The sequence below is a fragment of the Elgaria multicarinata genome, chromosome 1 (assembly GCF_023053635.1).
Source record: "Elgaria multicarinata webbii isolate HBS135686 ecotype San Diego chromosome 1, rElgMul1.1.pri, whole genome shotgun sequence".
Taxonomy (NCBI): Eukaryota; Metazoa; Chordata; class Lepidosauria; order Squamata; family Anguidae; genus Elgaria; species Elgaria multicarinata.
The window spans coordinates 23,845,466-23,863,472 of record NC_086171.1 but is presented as its reverse complement, the minus strand read 5'-3'; the positions used below and the strand labels follow the sequence as shown (position 1 = coordinate 23,863,472).

General features: G+C 40.5%; 1 protein-coding gene across 1 annotated transcript in view; it reads right to left on the bottom strand.

Moving 5' to 3' along the window:
* The window catches only part of GADL1 (glutamate decarboxylase like 1), a 120,699-nt gene extending 103,278 nt beyond the window's left edge, over positions 1 to 17,421 (bottom strand). The window contains exon 1 of the mRNA XM_063125015.1: positions 17,216 to 17,421. Coding sequence (XP_062981085.1) covers positions 17,216 to 17,231 — 16 coding nt within the window. The 5' untranslated portion in view covers positions 17,232 to 17,421. The remainder of the gene's footprint in view (positions 1 to 17,215) is intronic.
* Between the last annotated feature and the right edge of the window lie 586 nt (positions 17,422 to 18,007).

The following is an 18,007-nucleotide window of genomic DNA, read 5'->3' as shown; positions in this document are numbered from 1 at the left end:
ATCTCCCACATCATATCACATTCTTTTCAGAAGAGTCTCCCAGACCAAAGATACAGTTTTTCAGGGGAATGGGGGATGGCTTCTATAAGTAGGGGGAACTGGGCAAAATCAAGTGCCCTGCTTTTGGGAAGCAATTTCTGCTAACGCAAAGCTGGGTATCAACAAACATGTGATGTTGAAGTTTATTGAGGTTCTCTGAATTCTTCCTATAAGTTTTTTTGCCTCTACATTCCTGAATTACTTTCCACCCACCACCACCACCTAACTGGGGGAAATGTGCATTATTTCCAATTGTGGGGGGGAGGAAATCCCCCAATACGCTAAAGTATCAATCAATCAATACATCAACCTTAAAATCAACAGACCATTAGAACGTGTTAAATATAAACCTATTGATACATATTAATACAATAGAGATACAAAATCATTAGAAAACTGAACAGTAATTTTTTCTCCACAAGGAGCATGATCAAGCAATCATAAGTGGTCTAGTGAGGATAACCAAGTTCAGGAATATGGTCATTTGCTCAGTAATTGACTTGCTGGTACTGTGACTCAAAAGAGTGGCCAAGTAAAAACTGTGTGATGGGATATATTAGGTCTTTTCTGACCTCTTGATAGTAGCTACAATGAAAAAGGACATGCAAGATGGAGTCCATCTCAATGTTGTTACAGGGCGGCATCTGTTATTCATTGGAGTTTTATTAAATCTGCCTTCTAATAGTTTGGAGGGGAGAACATTAAACCTTGACAAGAAGAATGCCTTCCTATATTTATGAATAGTTAGCCATCCTAGATAGGGCATTCTACCTTTACAAGGGAGACATGATAATTCCAATAACTGAGGGCAACACAGCTCCTGAGAAGATCTTTGAAGCTCCTTATAATCTATGTCCAATAGTTTGTTTAACGACAGATTTCACACATTCTTTGTCCAGGATAACAGAAAGGTGATAAACCTACTGAAATGTCTTTTTTTCACCACTACTTTCATCTAGGGAAATTCAAAGAAGTACCTGGCAATACCCAGGAAGCTAGCGAGTTAGGATAAGTATGAGACTGCAACAGAGCCAAAAATGGAAAGACTAAATCCATGCCAAGCGTTTTGGAAGCATTCAGGCCAGCCTCCAGATTAAGTGCAGCCCCAGCAAATGCACATTTTTGAAGTGTATCTTTCAAATGCAAACGCAAGTTTAGGAAATTGCAAAACTTTCCCGAGAATTGCATTCTTGCTCACATTGATTACACATGGGACATGATTTGTGAACAGGAATGAAATTCTCATACATCCTTACGCAAAGCCACCATTAGATGCAGTATCTTGGTACCAAGTAAACGTGATAAGTAAATTTGCACCCTGTCAATTACATGTGTAGCGAAGTACAAATATGTGAAATTGTTATCCACTTTATTGATTGATTGATCCCTGCCATGAGAGAAACTGAAAGCTACTATCCAAAAAGTCTACTGCAATAAAGAGAAGTTACTTCAATTCTGTAATTCTTTATTTGAGCTTTTTTGCCAGTCACACATCTGTAATTTGAATTTGGGTATGGGAAAATATAAGGAACAAATTGACATAGCATTTCCCAATATTATTATTTATTTAATTACATTCTAAAAAGCTTCAACAACCAAAGCTCTCCGTGCAGGTATATATTAAAAACATAGGAAACAAAGTAACAATAAAATTATTATAATAAAACAAGTCAGATAAAAACAGCAGCAAAACATGATAAAACACACACATACACACACACCAAGCCACAGAAATAAAAGAGTCCAAAGTTCTAACAGCACTAAAAACAGTTCCTAAAATGCCTGGGGAAATAAGTGCAACAATCCCCCAACACCACCGCCTGGAATCAGTCATCCATGTAGGAGTGGAACCACTGCATTACAGTGCCTCCAGATCCCAAGTCAAACAGCCTATCCAAAAGTTTATGGTATCAAAAAGCTGCAGAGAGGTCCAAGAGTCATATACATACATACATATACATACACACACACACACACACACACACACACATATATATATATATATATATATATATATATATACACACACACACACACACACACACACACACACACATATATATATATACACATACATACACATATATATATATATATATATATATATATACACACACACACACACACACACACACACACACACACACACACACACACACACACACACACACACACACACACACACACACACACACACACACACACACACACACCCCCTGTGGCAGGATCTACACTACTGCTTTAAAGTGCTTTATAACAGTTTTGACAACTGTTGGGGCCCAGGACACACTCCATATACAGCTGTCAAAACTGTTATAAAGTGTTTTAAAGCAGAAGTATAGATCTGGTTTGTGTGTCTTCAGATGGGCATTTTTTCATGTGATCATCATGGTATGATCACTTGTTTTCCCACGTGCTTTACACAACACTGTCACCACGCAGTCCCCACACACACACCCTTTTGCGTGTTTTTTTTTTTTTTTTTTGTTATAGGGCAAATGCGGTATTTTTTGTGGTCCTGCAACGAAACCACAATCTTCTCCCTGTGTAATCTTCCCATCACACTATGTTCTGCTTTGTGTGGGTGGGAGTTGAACAGTGCAGTGTTGACGTCAGGATCAGTTGGGAGTGTCTCCCCCAGTGCCTTTGTCCCTCCACCATTTTGCTCCTGCTCGGCTCCATATTTCAGGAATGCCTAAGCAACAGTACCACTTTTCTTGTTTGAGTATACACTGGGATAGGGGATGAAATGGAAACGGGTTGCATGTGCTCATGTCCGTTGCAACCACCGGTGGTTGCAATGGACGTGAGCACATGCAACCCATTTCCATTTCATCCCCTATCCCAGTATATACTCAAACAAGAAAAGTGGTACTGTTGCTTTTACAGGAACAATACTGTTTTGGACTTGGGGTTGGGGGAGGTGGACCTCTTAAGATGCAGACTTCAGAACTTGCGAAGAATCAGCACTTAACAGCCTGTGCTGCCGGGAAAACTTTTAGCCCTTTCTATTCAGTCCCCACATGCACACACACAGTAGAGCAGTGTAACCCCCTTCCACTCAATCCCCTCTCCCAGTGAATACACAAATGAGAAAAGTGTTACCGTTGCTTTTACAAGGACAATACTGACGGGGTGGGGGAGCAGATCTCCAAAGACACAGACTTCTGAACTTGTGAAGAAACATAAAAAGAAAAAATGGAAATATATCTACAAAATCAGTTTTGTCGAAGTGTGCCTGGAGCTGATTAGCTACCACACACTCAAGTACGCAAAGAAGGTGATGTTGTCCATAGTTGTTTTTGTCTTCTGGTTCCAGGTTAGATTTCTTCAGTCTCTTTCCAGGAGGCTAGTACTGCCCCCACTCTTAAAGAGGAATTCACAACCTTCTGGATCCAGCCAATCATCCCTTTAAGAATTCCTCAGGATGACATTTAACCAGCTCTGCTAACATCTGTAAGTAAAAACACCTGAAATCCAACATCAGGGAAAGAAAGCTCTGACTTTTTCTGCCCACAGTCCTGATCATCATAAGAAAATTTAAGTTGCAAATCTATACACACTTATTAGGGAATAACACCGACTGGACTTTACTGCTGAGGATATATATATATATATAGGATTGTGTTGTAAAGTACTTTTGCCATTGTCTATCTCTTGAGGAACACAGAAGAAAACAGCATTTTCAAAATGGTACACAAATGATGCGGGCACAAAACAAACAAGGCTCTTTAATTTTGAATGCACATTTAAATAATTGAATAGACATTTCTCTTTCTCATTTATTTTCTAAAAATAACTCAGTCCAATATTCACTCTGATATTCACTCTATTTTTACTGCAACCTTTAGCAAGACTTTTCTGCTGTCAGAATGCTTCTAATCTAAGTACATCTGGAAGGTTTAAAAGCAATGGGTATCATGTGCAGTAGCTAGATACCTATCTGCTGCAAATATTCAATTTAGTATTCAAGTTTATGTTGCATGTGTTATTGTTGTAGATAGCTAAGTAATGGCAAGGTCTTCTCTCTCTCTCTTCGGTGTCTCCTCCATGCATTCTGCTCAGCCTAGACCTGAGAAAAATAAGACCTCATCCGATTTCATTTAGTACAATTAACAAGAGTTTTACCCCATTCTGCTAGAAGTATTTCCTCTCATGCAGGAACAGGGGAGTTTTATTTGCTGCTGAAATGCTTTCTGTTGTGAATTCGGTACTGGAGAACTTTACACAGGTGATCATAGCACAGAAAGGTCCATGTTATATAAAGCAAGAGCAATTAACAACAGCCATTGATTCCCTTGCTGATTTCAATCAGCATATCCATTCTAGACTAGGCCCATGTCTGCATCATTCCTATATGTACAACAATGGCTAAAGACTCAAAACAATCTAACAAAAGCAACAGCAATTAATTCAAAACATTTAAGCATCCTTCTGCTCTTTAAAATTAGCAGAACTGAGCAGTGAGAAGAATGCTGGATTTTTGACATCAGGATCAGTGATGGATAGGATCACACTGAAGCGTACTGGTAGGTACATGTATCATCATCATCATCATCATCTCAAGCTTGTCAGCTTTTCTTCTTTATATGTTTTCCAAAGGAAAAAAAATACACTTAAAATATAAGTAAGATAACACAGTGAGTAATTTCGCCAGTAATGCAAAGACTGTGGTTTAGTGCAGGGATGAGCAACTTCAGGTGGTCAAGGCTCCATTTTCACCCCTGGTCACCACATGCAGCACCATTTTGTCCAGAGAGACTATGGAGCACCCAAATTGTCAAAATTAGCTTGTTTTCAAATGAATTTTGATTCTTTTGCACCATAGTAGCTACAAAGAATTCAAAAGGCCAGAAAAGCTTTAAAATGGCCACTCCAGATTCCATTTTTTAAAAATAATATACTTTTGGGGGCAGCAGGTGGTGACAGGGACTGCAACAGTACTGATATGAAACCCAGGAGACACCTGTTGCCTGCCTGAGATTTAGTATTACAAGGCTGAGCCACAACAAGCTTTGGGTTCACATGCTACTCCCTCCTGGCACAGCAGCAAGAAGATGAGAAGCTTATGTTTTAAATTAACCACAGTTTAGAGTGAAATCCAAAACCTGAATGGTGGTTAATCTTCACTATGGCTAACCACATTTAACCACATTTAAGATTAATAACAGTCTGTCAGTTTCAAACAAAACAAGTTAGTGTTAATAAAAATATGGAATGAAAAACTTCTCCACTTTTTTGAAGGGGAGTGCACAAGGCTTGCTCATTCTCATAATGCTAAAGTGAGTGCAGCTCTTGACAGAACAAAGATTCCTCATGTCTGCATTAACAGTGGTTTAGTATTACATCTACTGTGACCATATGGAAAAGAGGACAGGGTTTCTGCATCCTTGACAGTTGCATAGAAAAGGGAATTTCAGCAGGTGTCATTTGTATGCATACAGCACCTGGTGACATTCCCTCTTCATCACAACAGTTAAAGCTGCAGGAGCCCTGCCCTCTTGACCAGATACAAAAGAGGGCAGGGCTTCTGCAGCTTTAATTGTTGTGATGAAGAGGGAATTTCATTAGGTGCTGCATGCATACAAATAACACCTGCTGAAAGTCTCTTTTCTACACAACTTTTAAAAATACAGGAGTCCTGGCCTCCTTTCAATATGGTTACCCTAATTACATCCAAACAAATCCAATAACTTCCAATCAGATTCTCCAATTATGCTTCTTACACAATGTAATAAATAAATAAATAAATAAATAAACAAACAAACACCTAAGGACAAATAAATGATATGCAGTCTTCACATAGCCACCATATAATATAAGTGCATGCTCTCAACGCTACAGAACTCAGTAATTGTGAAATAGAAGCAATTAAAAATGAAATTTGGAACACTGATTTGCAACAGGATTCTAGAGACTTCTAAAACATGCAGAACAATCGTAACCACCTTTATTTAGAAGCACTTCCCTCTAGATTTCAAAGAGACTTACTCCAATGTTGCCTTATAGTGCAATCCTATATCTATTTACTCAGAAGTAAGTCATGCAGTATTCAATAGGGCTTACTCCAAATAAGTACATTTAAGATTGCATCTTATTAAGAAGCATCCTTTATTTAAAAACTCATGCAAGCCATCTTGGTTCTTTTTAATTATTTGAAAATATTTCTATCCTGCCTTTCCACAATAAAATATTCAAGGCATAAAATGCATAAAATAAAATTCTGATAAATCCAATCTCATGGCCATGTTTTCCAGCCCCTAATCTGCAAACTCCAGTTTCATATGATCACTGTGTGCACAAGCATCCTGTACACACAAAAGTGAAAAAAACATTGGAATCATTGCTCAGAGAATTATTTTCTTAATGGTGTTCCTAGAGCTCCTTGGAAGTATTTGGGAACATAACTAGAGCTCCGCTGGATCAGATGAAAGGTCTATCTAATCCAGATCTTTGGTTTGCACAGTATCTGGTTCAGCTTTTGGTTTGCACAGCATTTGGGTCACACTGGATGCCCATGGGAAGCTCACAAGCAGAACATAAGCACACTAGTATCCTCCTGCTTGTATTCCTCAGCAATCAGCATTCAGAGCTATACTGCCTCCGATACCAGAGGTAACATATACCACCATGATTAGTGGCCATGGACAGCCATTTCCTCCATGAATTCATCTAATCCCCTTTTAAAGCTGTCCAAGTTGGCAGCCATCACTACATCTTGTATAGTGAGTTCCACAATTCAATTATGCACTGTGTGAAGTAGTAACCCTATTAAGGCCAGGATCCAATCCTTTGGCCTTAATATTTACATCTGTTAGTTTCTGCAACATTTGGGGCCCTGGCCAATAGGATACAGATCTGCGTAACATTTGCATATGCTAAATTATATCTATATAAATGTATTTAGAAATAAGTTCTAGGATTCATATAAATTTCATGGAAAGCAAAGCCAGCCAATTCATTTCTCATCCAAATCATCTCAAGTAACATCCATAAATTGTACCCTGCCCCAGATCATCCCCAATTGGTAGTTCCTCTTCAATTACAATTCATTCGTAATGGTGTGAACAAATGCAAAAGAAAGAGAGAGCAACTTTTCCATTAGCCTTTTTGCCACAGCAACCTTTCCACCAAAATGGATCTGACTTTTATATTGTTAGTTTTACTCTACCCTGTGGCTGTTTGGTGCATTCTCTTCCCCTTCTTATTGTTTTATTGTGATTTTTTTAGAATGTAAGCCTATGCGGCAGGGTTTTGCTATTTTTATTGTTTTACTCTGTACAGCACCATGTACACTGATGGTGCTATATAAATAAATAAATAAATAAATAAATAATGGAGCTTCAAAAATTTGTCAGAATGCTTATCCAAAAGCAAGTCAAAAGCAAATCAGGGAGTTACCTCCAATTAATTTCCCAGTTCTTGCCCAGATCTTGTTCCAAAGGTTTAAGCATTCCCCTTCAATTAATTATCCCATCCATCAATCATCATTTTATTTTTAATTTAATATATGGAGATAAAATGGTGAACAATTCCATTGGGGAGGGCTTCAAATACTGGGTGTGTGATGGAAAGAGTCAGATCTGGAAAGTGGGGCAGAGGAGGTAAAGGAAACGGCTAGAGTAAGATTAGAACGGAAAGCAGACTTGTGCTTCCTGCTTTTTGGCATGATTGTTACGGGCTTGATTACATGGATGAAGAGGGGCGACCAAGTGGTTTGAACTGAATACTTCCCCTTTATTCAGTTCCATTGAGACACCACCATCTAGTGGCGGAAGTTCGCACTTTTGCTACTTTAAAAGTGGTTCTTTTCAAGATGGAATTTCCAACAGATGCTGTGGGAGACATCCTGGTCATTCACAATGTTGTTTAATAGACCCGCAAACTTTCATGAGTGGTCCATCACAAGCGTGCAATAAATTGTTTGTTTAGAGGAGAATGGGGAAGCTGGAAGGAAAGTTTCTGGGATTGTCTCTTCATGTGGGAACTTGTGACTTTCTCCCCATATCCCAACACATACAGAGGAATACACAAGCAGAGTAGACTTGGAAGCCCCACACATGTACCACCTCTCTGTAAGCCACAATATAGAGCAGAGAGAAACACAAAAGTAAAAAAAAAAAAGAGAACAATACCACAAATACATGCAAGACCAAGATTTAATACACACTGTTCGGGTATCTGCAGAAGGATCACCTATCCAGGTTGTTTAATGTTTCGGAAGGGCAATAAACATATTTTTCTCTTTCTTCTCCACTCATACCTCTCTGTGCCCCCTCCACTTCCTCTCTCTCTCTCTCCCCCTCTCTCTCTCTCTTTCTTTCCCTCCTGGAGTAAATGTTGCCCCCTGCCCTGCCAATGCAATGTTATCAAAAATTATTTCTGAAGCTTAATTGCTATACTGGAGGATTTTGAGGAGGGAGCTCAGTATGGAATGGGGAGGGCTAACCCCTCCTTCCCCAGTTGCAATCCCCTTTGAAAATGACTCCCTGCACATCCAATAAGATGGCGGGAGGATCCTTCCATTGGCATCACTTAGGGCTCTGGTGAATAGATCCATTGCCCTGGAAATGGATTTGGGGCAAGGCCATATTGGGGGTGGCTTCTCCTTTTGTTTTTCTGTAATAGTAGGGGGAAAGGTTGAACATTACTTGGGGATGTTTAAAAACACACAGCTATGCTTTATAAAGCAACTATAAATTTAAATAGTGTATTCTTGGGAAGCAGTCTTGGTCCTTCTTAGCTGTTCTTGATATCTTAGTTACTCAGCTTGACTCAACTTATGACAATGAGTGAGGTATAGTGGGCAACGCTGGATTTTGATGGAAGAGACTCAGATTCTTGATTCACCATAAAGTTAGCTTATTAACTTGAGCGAGCCTTCCTCTCACTCTCAGCCTAGTCTACCTCACAGGGTTGTTGTGGGGGTAAAATGGGGTACAAGCTTTGTACTATCTTAAGCTTCGTGTCAGAACAGTGGGGTAAAAATATAATGGACAAGAAGCACCATCTACCAGCAGCTCCTCTTCTGCAAGCCCCAATCAAATGAATGAGACTCTTACAAAGTTCTTCTTGAAAAGCATAATCTTTTAAAAGCCAGAAGTATTTTTCTTTGGGTTAACTAATTTCCATTAGTTAACAGCATCTGTATAGAAAGTGATTTTGTTTTTCTGTCCTGGAAACCTAATCCTGTAATGCTAAGCACTTCAGATTATTCAAGAAGTGCCCATATTTAATTTTAATGCAAGAGTTTTAATTGCCCAGTGACTCTGACAAGAGACCTTTTATCAGATATTTTATTCACATGCTTGCCCTTAAGTATGAGCTCCAAATGCGGCTCAGGTTATAAAAGTGACCTTTTCTATGTAGGCTTAATATAGATACAAGTATAACATAGATTTAGAACATGCCTTCAAGAAGGATGCTACTGTAGTTTGAAATTTATTTATTCATTCCTACAGGACAAATCAGTGAGCACAAATCTCCAGAGTGTTTGAACCTGTTGTATTTCCACCCCCACCCACGCCACCCCCACAGATACACACAAATGTCATTCCAGTTCTAAATACTTACTTGATAGAACATAAGGCATTGTACTATGAATTTATGTTTGGGCTAGACCAGCATTATCCAAGTGGACAAAGATTGTAATATATTTTCCATTTAGTTATGGTGGAGGGCTGAGGAATCTTAAAATACACTCAGATGGAAATGAGCTTCAGTTCTGGATCATGTACCACATGGTACAAAGCACATAATACACTAACACATGTATTTATTATTAAAACAAATAATATTCTACCCAGTTGTGTGGAGCAGATAATTTTCAAAAAACAGGTCTTTATTTTTCCATGGAAATTTTCTGTTTCATAAGTTTATTAGCAACAATGAATGGATGCCAATTGGAAAGATAATATTAGGCAAACCTGGCACTTTCGAAGTTGTAATTAAGATTTTTCAGGTGGCTATCCATAGCAAGTACATGAGAAAATACATATATGTAATTGAAACACATCTATGTCTCAGTGTGAAATAGAACTAAGAAACAATGACAGCAAAACTGAAAGCCCCCTGGCAACCTCAGTGGAAAAGCTAAACTCTGCAGAAACTGATGAGTGGCTATCAGCATATCATGCATAGTTCTTTGGGTCACTAAAATGTATTAGTATGGCAATGGTTTTTGTTAGGTTGGGGGGGGTCCCCCTTAAATTTAAATGATGTAGACAACAGAATGTTATCTTACAATTTTACAAATATTCTAGTAGAAATGTCTACATAAGTTAACACTTAAATCACATAAGTGCGCTTTAATTTTCCCTCTTGTATATTTCAGGTCAAAAAAATAACATGGGTACTTGTTTTAGTTTTGTTTACTAAAGTAAATAAACATGCTAAATTCAATCTCTCCCTAGTCAGGGGTGGGTGATCCGTGGCTCTCCAGATGTTGCTAGACTGCAACTCCCATCATTCCACACCACTGACTATCCTGGCTAGGGCTGATGGAAGTTGCAATCCATCAACATCTGGAAGGCCACAAACTGCCCACCCTGCGGCCTCAGAAAAAAAATCTGATGCAATGAAAATTAGCCTAATTTGCATAAGAAAATTTTCCAATCCAAAATTTTCCAGAAAACCCATATCACTAATCCCACTCTTCAAAATGTTGTCCCATTGTAGTTTGCAATGTAATAAAATAAAGTATAATCTATGAAAAATACAAGTATGTAATAAATGGAAGACACACACAAAAGTATGATACCACTAGTCTCAGACAGAATAAATGTATTAAAAGGTCTGGGAAATCAAAGGTTTTCACCTGCCACTATAAGGTTAGCAAGTATGTACCAGGGGAGATCATTACACAGTCAATGCACCACCACCTAAAGGTCCCTTTTTTTGTGTTGCCTCCTGTTTCACTTCAGATAGTGGAGCACCTGGAGGAAGGCCTCAAAGACCTTAACACATCAGCAGGTGGTGTTTTCCTTCAGACCCTGTTCATCCCAAGCCACATAGAGTTTTCAAGATGAGTACGAACACCTTGAATTGTGCCCAGAAAGAGACAGAGAGAGAGCACAACTGAGTAAGCATTAGGAAGATGCAATCCCAATGCCCGACCCTCCAAATTCTTGCTTAGTAACTGTATTTTTAAATATTCTGCAATTTCTGGACAGTCTTAAAACTGCGCCCGCTTTGCCATGGGGGCTCATCCATGACAAAAATGAATGGATCCTCTCCACTATAGAGTGGAGGTTCAAGAGCCAAATCTTCTCAGGAATACCCACTCGCCTTCCACAGGCAATAGAAATATGAGGACGAAGTCCTGTTCACAGGACTTTCTGGTAGTCCACTTTAGGAAAAGGCAGGACAGGTCTTCATCCTCATCCCTTCCTCAAGGTGGCTCTCTTAAAACTAGCTCCTATAAACTACAATTGTCTTTTTTTAATGTAGTTGTGATTGACACTACCATGAATGTAACATGCACAAAAGGTGTTAAGCAGACTTGCACAACTGTTAACTATCAAACTGAACTTGTCCCACTTGGGGCTTGCAAAATCTCATTTTTTACTGCCTACTGAGATTTTAAAACAATGTAAGCTTGTTAAGCCCATGGGCTACACATGTCTGATGGGCTGCATCAGGCTTTGTAGGTTACAAGTTGTGTGCAATTCTGGTCTAAGATGTATAGATGACACTTGTTCATTAGTATCAGTTGATCCATGGGCTAAGAAATGTGTGGAAGGAACGATGGGAGTGCATAATGGTTTCTCAAGGAAAAGTCATCTTATTTCATTTCACATTTTTCTAAGGATTCAGTCAGTGGTTAGCAAGATGATGTTTAGTAAGGCTTATGATGAATGACAAATTAACACCCTATACTTCATTAAACTATCTTGTCAATTAAACTTGCTAAAATTGCTATCACATTAATGCATTGGGATCGTTATTGCACATTAACTCAATTTTTCATGCTTATTAGACAAGCTATATCTTACGTGCCAGACTTTTTTTCTGCTTTAAGTAATCTAAACGAAATTCTTTTTATATAGGATTTGTATCTCAGTAAAAGTTTTTACAGTATGCAGTGAAGTATGAAAAAAATCAATAATTTATTTAAGAGTTAACCCAAATTGTGGGTGGCAGCAAATGGCTGCCAAGGCCTTTCCTGCAGAAAAGCTTCCTCCTGAGTGATCAGCCTGAGGTTGGGGGTCAGATAGCAACACCAAGGGTGATGCTACAATAGAGGAACCTGACCAGGCATAAGACAGTTTCCTGTAATAGACTTTTGGTCATCAAAATTTCAAAAGGTGTCATGGCTTCATTTTTTTTAAAAAAAAAAAATTACATCAAGAACTGAAAATAATGGGTGAGTTCATTCCATTTTGCTTGCTATCTCTGCTTGGCTCTGTCAGGGTCTCTTTCGTAATATGTCTTAAGCTTTCTCCCCTTAGGGAATCCTTTCCATATCAGCTTGTCTGCCAAAGAATGGCAGCACATTTGTCAGAAAACTCCTGTGCATTGTTGAGAGTCCTGGGGAATATTCTAGGATACAGAGATGAATAATATACTGTAAACAAATTACAAGATTGCCAGGGCTCTTGGGCCTCAAAACCATTGCCCTATATGAACTGACTGTATTGTAGAACAAGCCAAACACTCTCTGCTTTAGCTGCACATTGCAGGGAAAGTTCAGTAGCAACAGATAAGTGGTCTTGAAGGGGAGTTTGTTGGGCATTACTGAAGTTGTGGGTTGTCCATCTCTGGAGGGTTTTAAGAAGAGGCTCTCATGAACGATTTAATTGGTTTTCTTGCACACTGCAGAGGGTTAGACTAGATGATCCTTGTGGTCCCTTCCAACTCCACAATTTTATGATTCTATGATTTCCAAGAAACATATTATTATTATCAACAACAACAACAACAACAACAACAAGTTTACTGAAGAACTTCTGAAAATAGAACATGATAGCCAAAGGAGCAGAGGGGAAAATGCACATGCTAGAGACATTTAGAGAGACACACTATGTATAGATGCTTCTATGTAACCTAGTACTTCCAAACAGCAGCACCCCACATCTAATGGCAAAGTACTACAGAAACTGAAGTCTTGTGTGCCATTTTTTATATTTAAAAAAAATCACTGATGCATCTACTAAGTTGAGGGAGGTAAAAAATGTACCTCAGCCACTATCAGAGGCTAAATGGAGCATAATTTTATTATTAATTAACTTTTTTTCATCTTTCTCTATCAAGGAAGGCCTCTTTCACTATCAACACCAGCAAGAACACAAAGAAGAGGCAGGCTGCTTATAAACTAATGCTCAAAAATAAAGTCAACCCAAGTTTGAGACTTCAGCTGAGCATTTAGTTTTTAAAAGGTAAAAAAAGGACCCAGCCCTTGCAAGCCACATCCCTTCATAAATCAGATACCCAGTGTCACCCTTTCAGCAACGGGGTTTTTAAGGCCTCCACTGGCATGGGTGGGAGAAGAATGTACAATTTATGGAGGCTCCGGAAATTGTGACATTCCCCCTGCTGCATCAATGGCAGTCACCATTGATGCAGGAAAAAGTGCACAATTTCGGCACAAGGGTGGGAGGCTTCTGGGTGCTCAACAGGCCAAGCCGAGCCTCAGAAGACACTCCCGCAGCCAAGCAAGTGGGTGCAGGCGGCTGTGGTGGGTGTCACAGCTCAGCCCCTTGATGCCCCCAAATCACCTAGCCTTTGTTGTCCCCTCCAACAACTCACTAACTATTGTCCTCCCTCCTAAATAGAAGATTTCCATTCCCAGGGGGCTAAACTGACTTATATTCCCACTCAAAGAAAGCTAGGGCAGACCAGTAGTCCAGCCACAGGTTCCCTTGCTTTTCAGACAAGGCCCTCTAATCAGATTGGGTGTAGCACAGTTGGACGAAGCTAGCTAGAGCTATATAAGGAGGCAGGCTGGCGAGGGAGCCAGGTCTTCAGGCACAAGGAGCTCCACTGATAAAGCGTCTCACTGATGCAGCATCAGCATGCAAGCAAATTAAGCAACCATGCAAGTTTAGCAATAGGGCGAGGAAGCCAGGGCAGTTGACTCTTCCCTCCTTTCTCAAATTAAGTATAAATAAGTAACTATAATTTCCCCACTTTCTCCTAGTAAACAGCTTAGTTTACCAGGTAAACAAACCCAATAATACCAATATGTTTGTTTGTTTGTTTTAAAAAAAGTTATGAAGGCAGAAAACCAGCAGGAGTGTGGTAACTATCTAGTGTATTGCAGCAAGTGCCACATGTATGACTATTTGCCAGCTGCAAAGTAGTCGTGGGTGGGTGCTTGGTGTAATGAGCTCCTGACTCTCAGGGAACAAGTTCATTCAACTGAAGCCAAGATTGCTGAACCGGAGAAGCTAAGAGACGCAGAGTGTTTGATGGTAGTATGCCTATGTACACTAGTTGGGCAAGAAGTGCTATTGCACTCATGTTCTGCTTGTGGGTTGGCCATTGTGTGAACAGAATCCAAGTCTAGATGGGCTCTTAATCTGAACAACCATGGCTCTTCTTACACTCTTATCTGGATCCACTGATTGTTTCACAGGGCTGGCTATACCATCAGACAGAGTGAAACATTCTCCACAGATAGCAGATGCCAAAAGTTGGGTATCAGTGGTGAGGTGTTGAAGGGCTACTCAGCCTGCTCTCTGTCCCCAAAGCTAGCTTGATGTCCTCAGGTACAATGAAGGATGTTGTTCCATTGCTAGTGTTGAAGTAACATCAACTGCCAGTCCAGTCTAGTCCCTTTCTGTACTTGGAATGGGAGGCACCATCTTGACCTTCACTTCAGGCAGCAAAGTACAACTGTGATATTAGGAAAATGTGTGCCAGGCAATAATATCATTTGGAGTTTTAGCATTTATTAGATCCAGAATGTATATACAGCCTCATTTAAACACTTAAATTTAGATCCCACTGAAAACAATGGGACCAGTTAGTTAAACTTCATATTTTATGTAACAAACTTTCTTTTTACGACTACTTTGATGTTTTAACTATATAAGTGTTAACGTGAAAAACAACATAAGACATACACTTCGAATATATTAAAGTAAGGGATGCTGAGATATGAACTTTTGAAGCTGCAGGATTCAGACAAATGAGATATTCAGTGAAAGGGATGGTGGTTCAAGCACCTCCTTTGCATGCAGAAGGTCCCACTATCCATCACTAGTATCTCCAGGTATGGTTGGGAAAGACCGTACTCTGAAGCCTTATAGAGTTGCTCCCAGTCAATACAGACAATATTGAGCTTGGCTGGACCAATAGTCTGACTTGGTTTAAAGAAGCTTCCTATGGTACAAATTCTGTCAACTATCTACAGAACAGTCCCAAGTCTTGCTTTTTTCAACATAATGCCTGAAGTAAGTTGTGCTAGTCTCTGTGCCTGGACACACCATTGTGCACTTTGCTGCCTACAGTGCAGGCAGTTAGTCCAGCTTTGCAGGAAGGTTTGTCTTTGTAAAGGTTTACAAAAGGACTGTAAATATGAGAAGAGATCTAAAAGAGACCTAGGTCTGAATCTTCACAAAATTTACTGGGTGTCCTTGGATTTATCCCTGTCTCTTAGATGAATCTACATAACAAAGTTTTTGTAAAGGGACCGAACCATGTATGCTACCCAGAGCTCCTTGGAGAAGAACAGGATAATTAAGTACAAGGGGATTCATTATGCTACTAAATTAGCAGTAAGGGTTCTCATTAGCAGTGTTTAAAAAATCCATTTACTAAATTGTAAAAGAAAGGAAGTAAAGGAAAATGTTTATATTCTGAGATATAGTGCATACATTTGTATTTGTAGCTCAGTATCTTTGAAACAATATCTCTTTCCTAGCTCTCTAACTTTTGCAGGTTTGATCTTTAGCACTTGTGCAACATAACATTAAGATGAATTAGGTGTACCCATGAAAATAAACTGCACACTTAACTTTGCACAGGATTGTAGCCTAACCCTACAGGTCTCTTAAATCCATTCACACAACAGTTTCTGTCCTCCCACTACAACTCAACTATTGGACCAGACCTAGCCTCCACCTAGAAAGCTGGAAAAAGTTAGATGGAGCTACATAGCAGATAAAAATCATGCACATTTCATTCAGAGGAGCAAGTATCACGAAGTTTAAAGGGGACTTGCACTCAGGTAACTTGGGTTAGGATCTATAGATCTTAAGTGTAAGTAATTCTGATCATCCAAGTTCGATGATAAATATTCATCAAACTTGGATTATTAATTATGTTTATTATTAAACATAAATAATTCTGATCATCCAGGTTTGAATAGGCTGGCAAAATATTTGTTGATACAAAACATTTTCCCTTCCTTTGCAGTGTTATTAATAACTGCATTTTAGGGGTACATGTTGACTTGCATTCCTCTTATAGCACTCAAATAAAGACACTGCCAAACCTTTTAAATGTTTAAAAGACACATCTGCTTATTGGAATTGGGTAAAAGCAAACACAGTGTGCGCGTGTGTTTGTTTATATTCGATGAATGGTTTCGTGTGTGTTTCTCTCCCCAAGTGAAGTCCATGTGCTGGGAGAAAGTAGTTAATGGTCACAACTGATAAGCATACGAATTAGTCACTGCTGGTGGGGAGAGATTTCCCGACTCACCCCTCCTCCCCCTCGAGAGTTCCAGGAAAGAAAGTTACCCATTCCACCCAACCCCTTACATTTGCTTAGAGTAAAGCAACGGAGGATGCCGGCTGGCAACAGAGATAGGAGCAGATTGCAGAAGGGCAGCGAGTATCAGGGAGGAGGGGGGGCGAGGGAGAGAAAAGCCTTTAAACGCTGCAAAGCGAGGGAGAAGAACTTCCCCACTTCGGAAGTCTCTCCCAAGCAGGACCACCAAGAACAAAGAAGTGGCCCAGAGCCGGTGCAGTTCTGCATTCCACCAAGAGGCACACACATCCGCCTCAGGCGCTTAGGTGCCTCCTCGGAAAGAAAGCAGGAACTCAGACCACCAACCCACAAACAGGACGGAGAGCTGCTGGGGAAACCTTTTCCACAGAGCGCCCCGTCAACCAGCTCATGCACCCTGCAAAAAATGGTTAGATAGCGCGCCAACGTTGTTATGAAAGGAAAACGAGAAAAGCCACCCGGCCAGTTGGGGGGTGTTTTCTTTTGTTTGTTTGTTTTTTACCCTCCTCCTCCTCCATCCCGCCGCCTTCGCAGCTGGCGTTGCCGGTCACGGGCGCGTCTCCTTGGCTCAGAGTGAGGCGCTTTGCCGCGGCGGGCCGCTCTTGCCCGGGCTGGCTCGGCGGTGTCGTCTGACCGCTGCAGCCTTGACAAATGGCTGCAGGTGGAATTATAGCCCGAGGGTTCGCACGGTCGAGCCGCGCCGCACACGCCCCGGCGCTGGCTCCGCCCAACCGGCTCGCTGCGCTTGGAAGCGAAAGCCGCCGCTGATGCTGCTCCGGCGCGAGGCCGGCTATAAATACCTCACACGACGACGCTGAGCTCCTGTCTGCCGCCTCAGGGGTTATGCTGAGGGGGGCTGCAAGAGGCACAGGGCGAAGGAAGCAGAGTGCACACGGATTTATATGGAACACCGCCGGATATTTATATATATATATATATATATATATATACATACACACACATTGTGGCTTGCGGTTACAAATAGAGCAAATTGCGTTTCATGGGTTCCTCACATGCTAAGTATCTGAAGGAAATAGTGATATAAAGCTCCATCCAACGAGCACACTCGTTACTGGGCACTCATGGAGTTTGCTCAGGTCCCTCACATGACGTCGTCTGCCTCCCGCACGCCTTCTGGCCTTCCTTGCTTGACAAAAAACAAACAAACCAACCCTCACCTAAAGCCCCATCACATGTAGGTCGAAACGTGCGGCTTCCATTGCTTCGGGTTGCTTCCTGAGAGACTTTTTCTGAGGTTCTTTGTGGCGCAACAAAGGCCAGAAGGGGTGGAAGA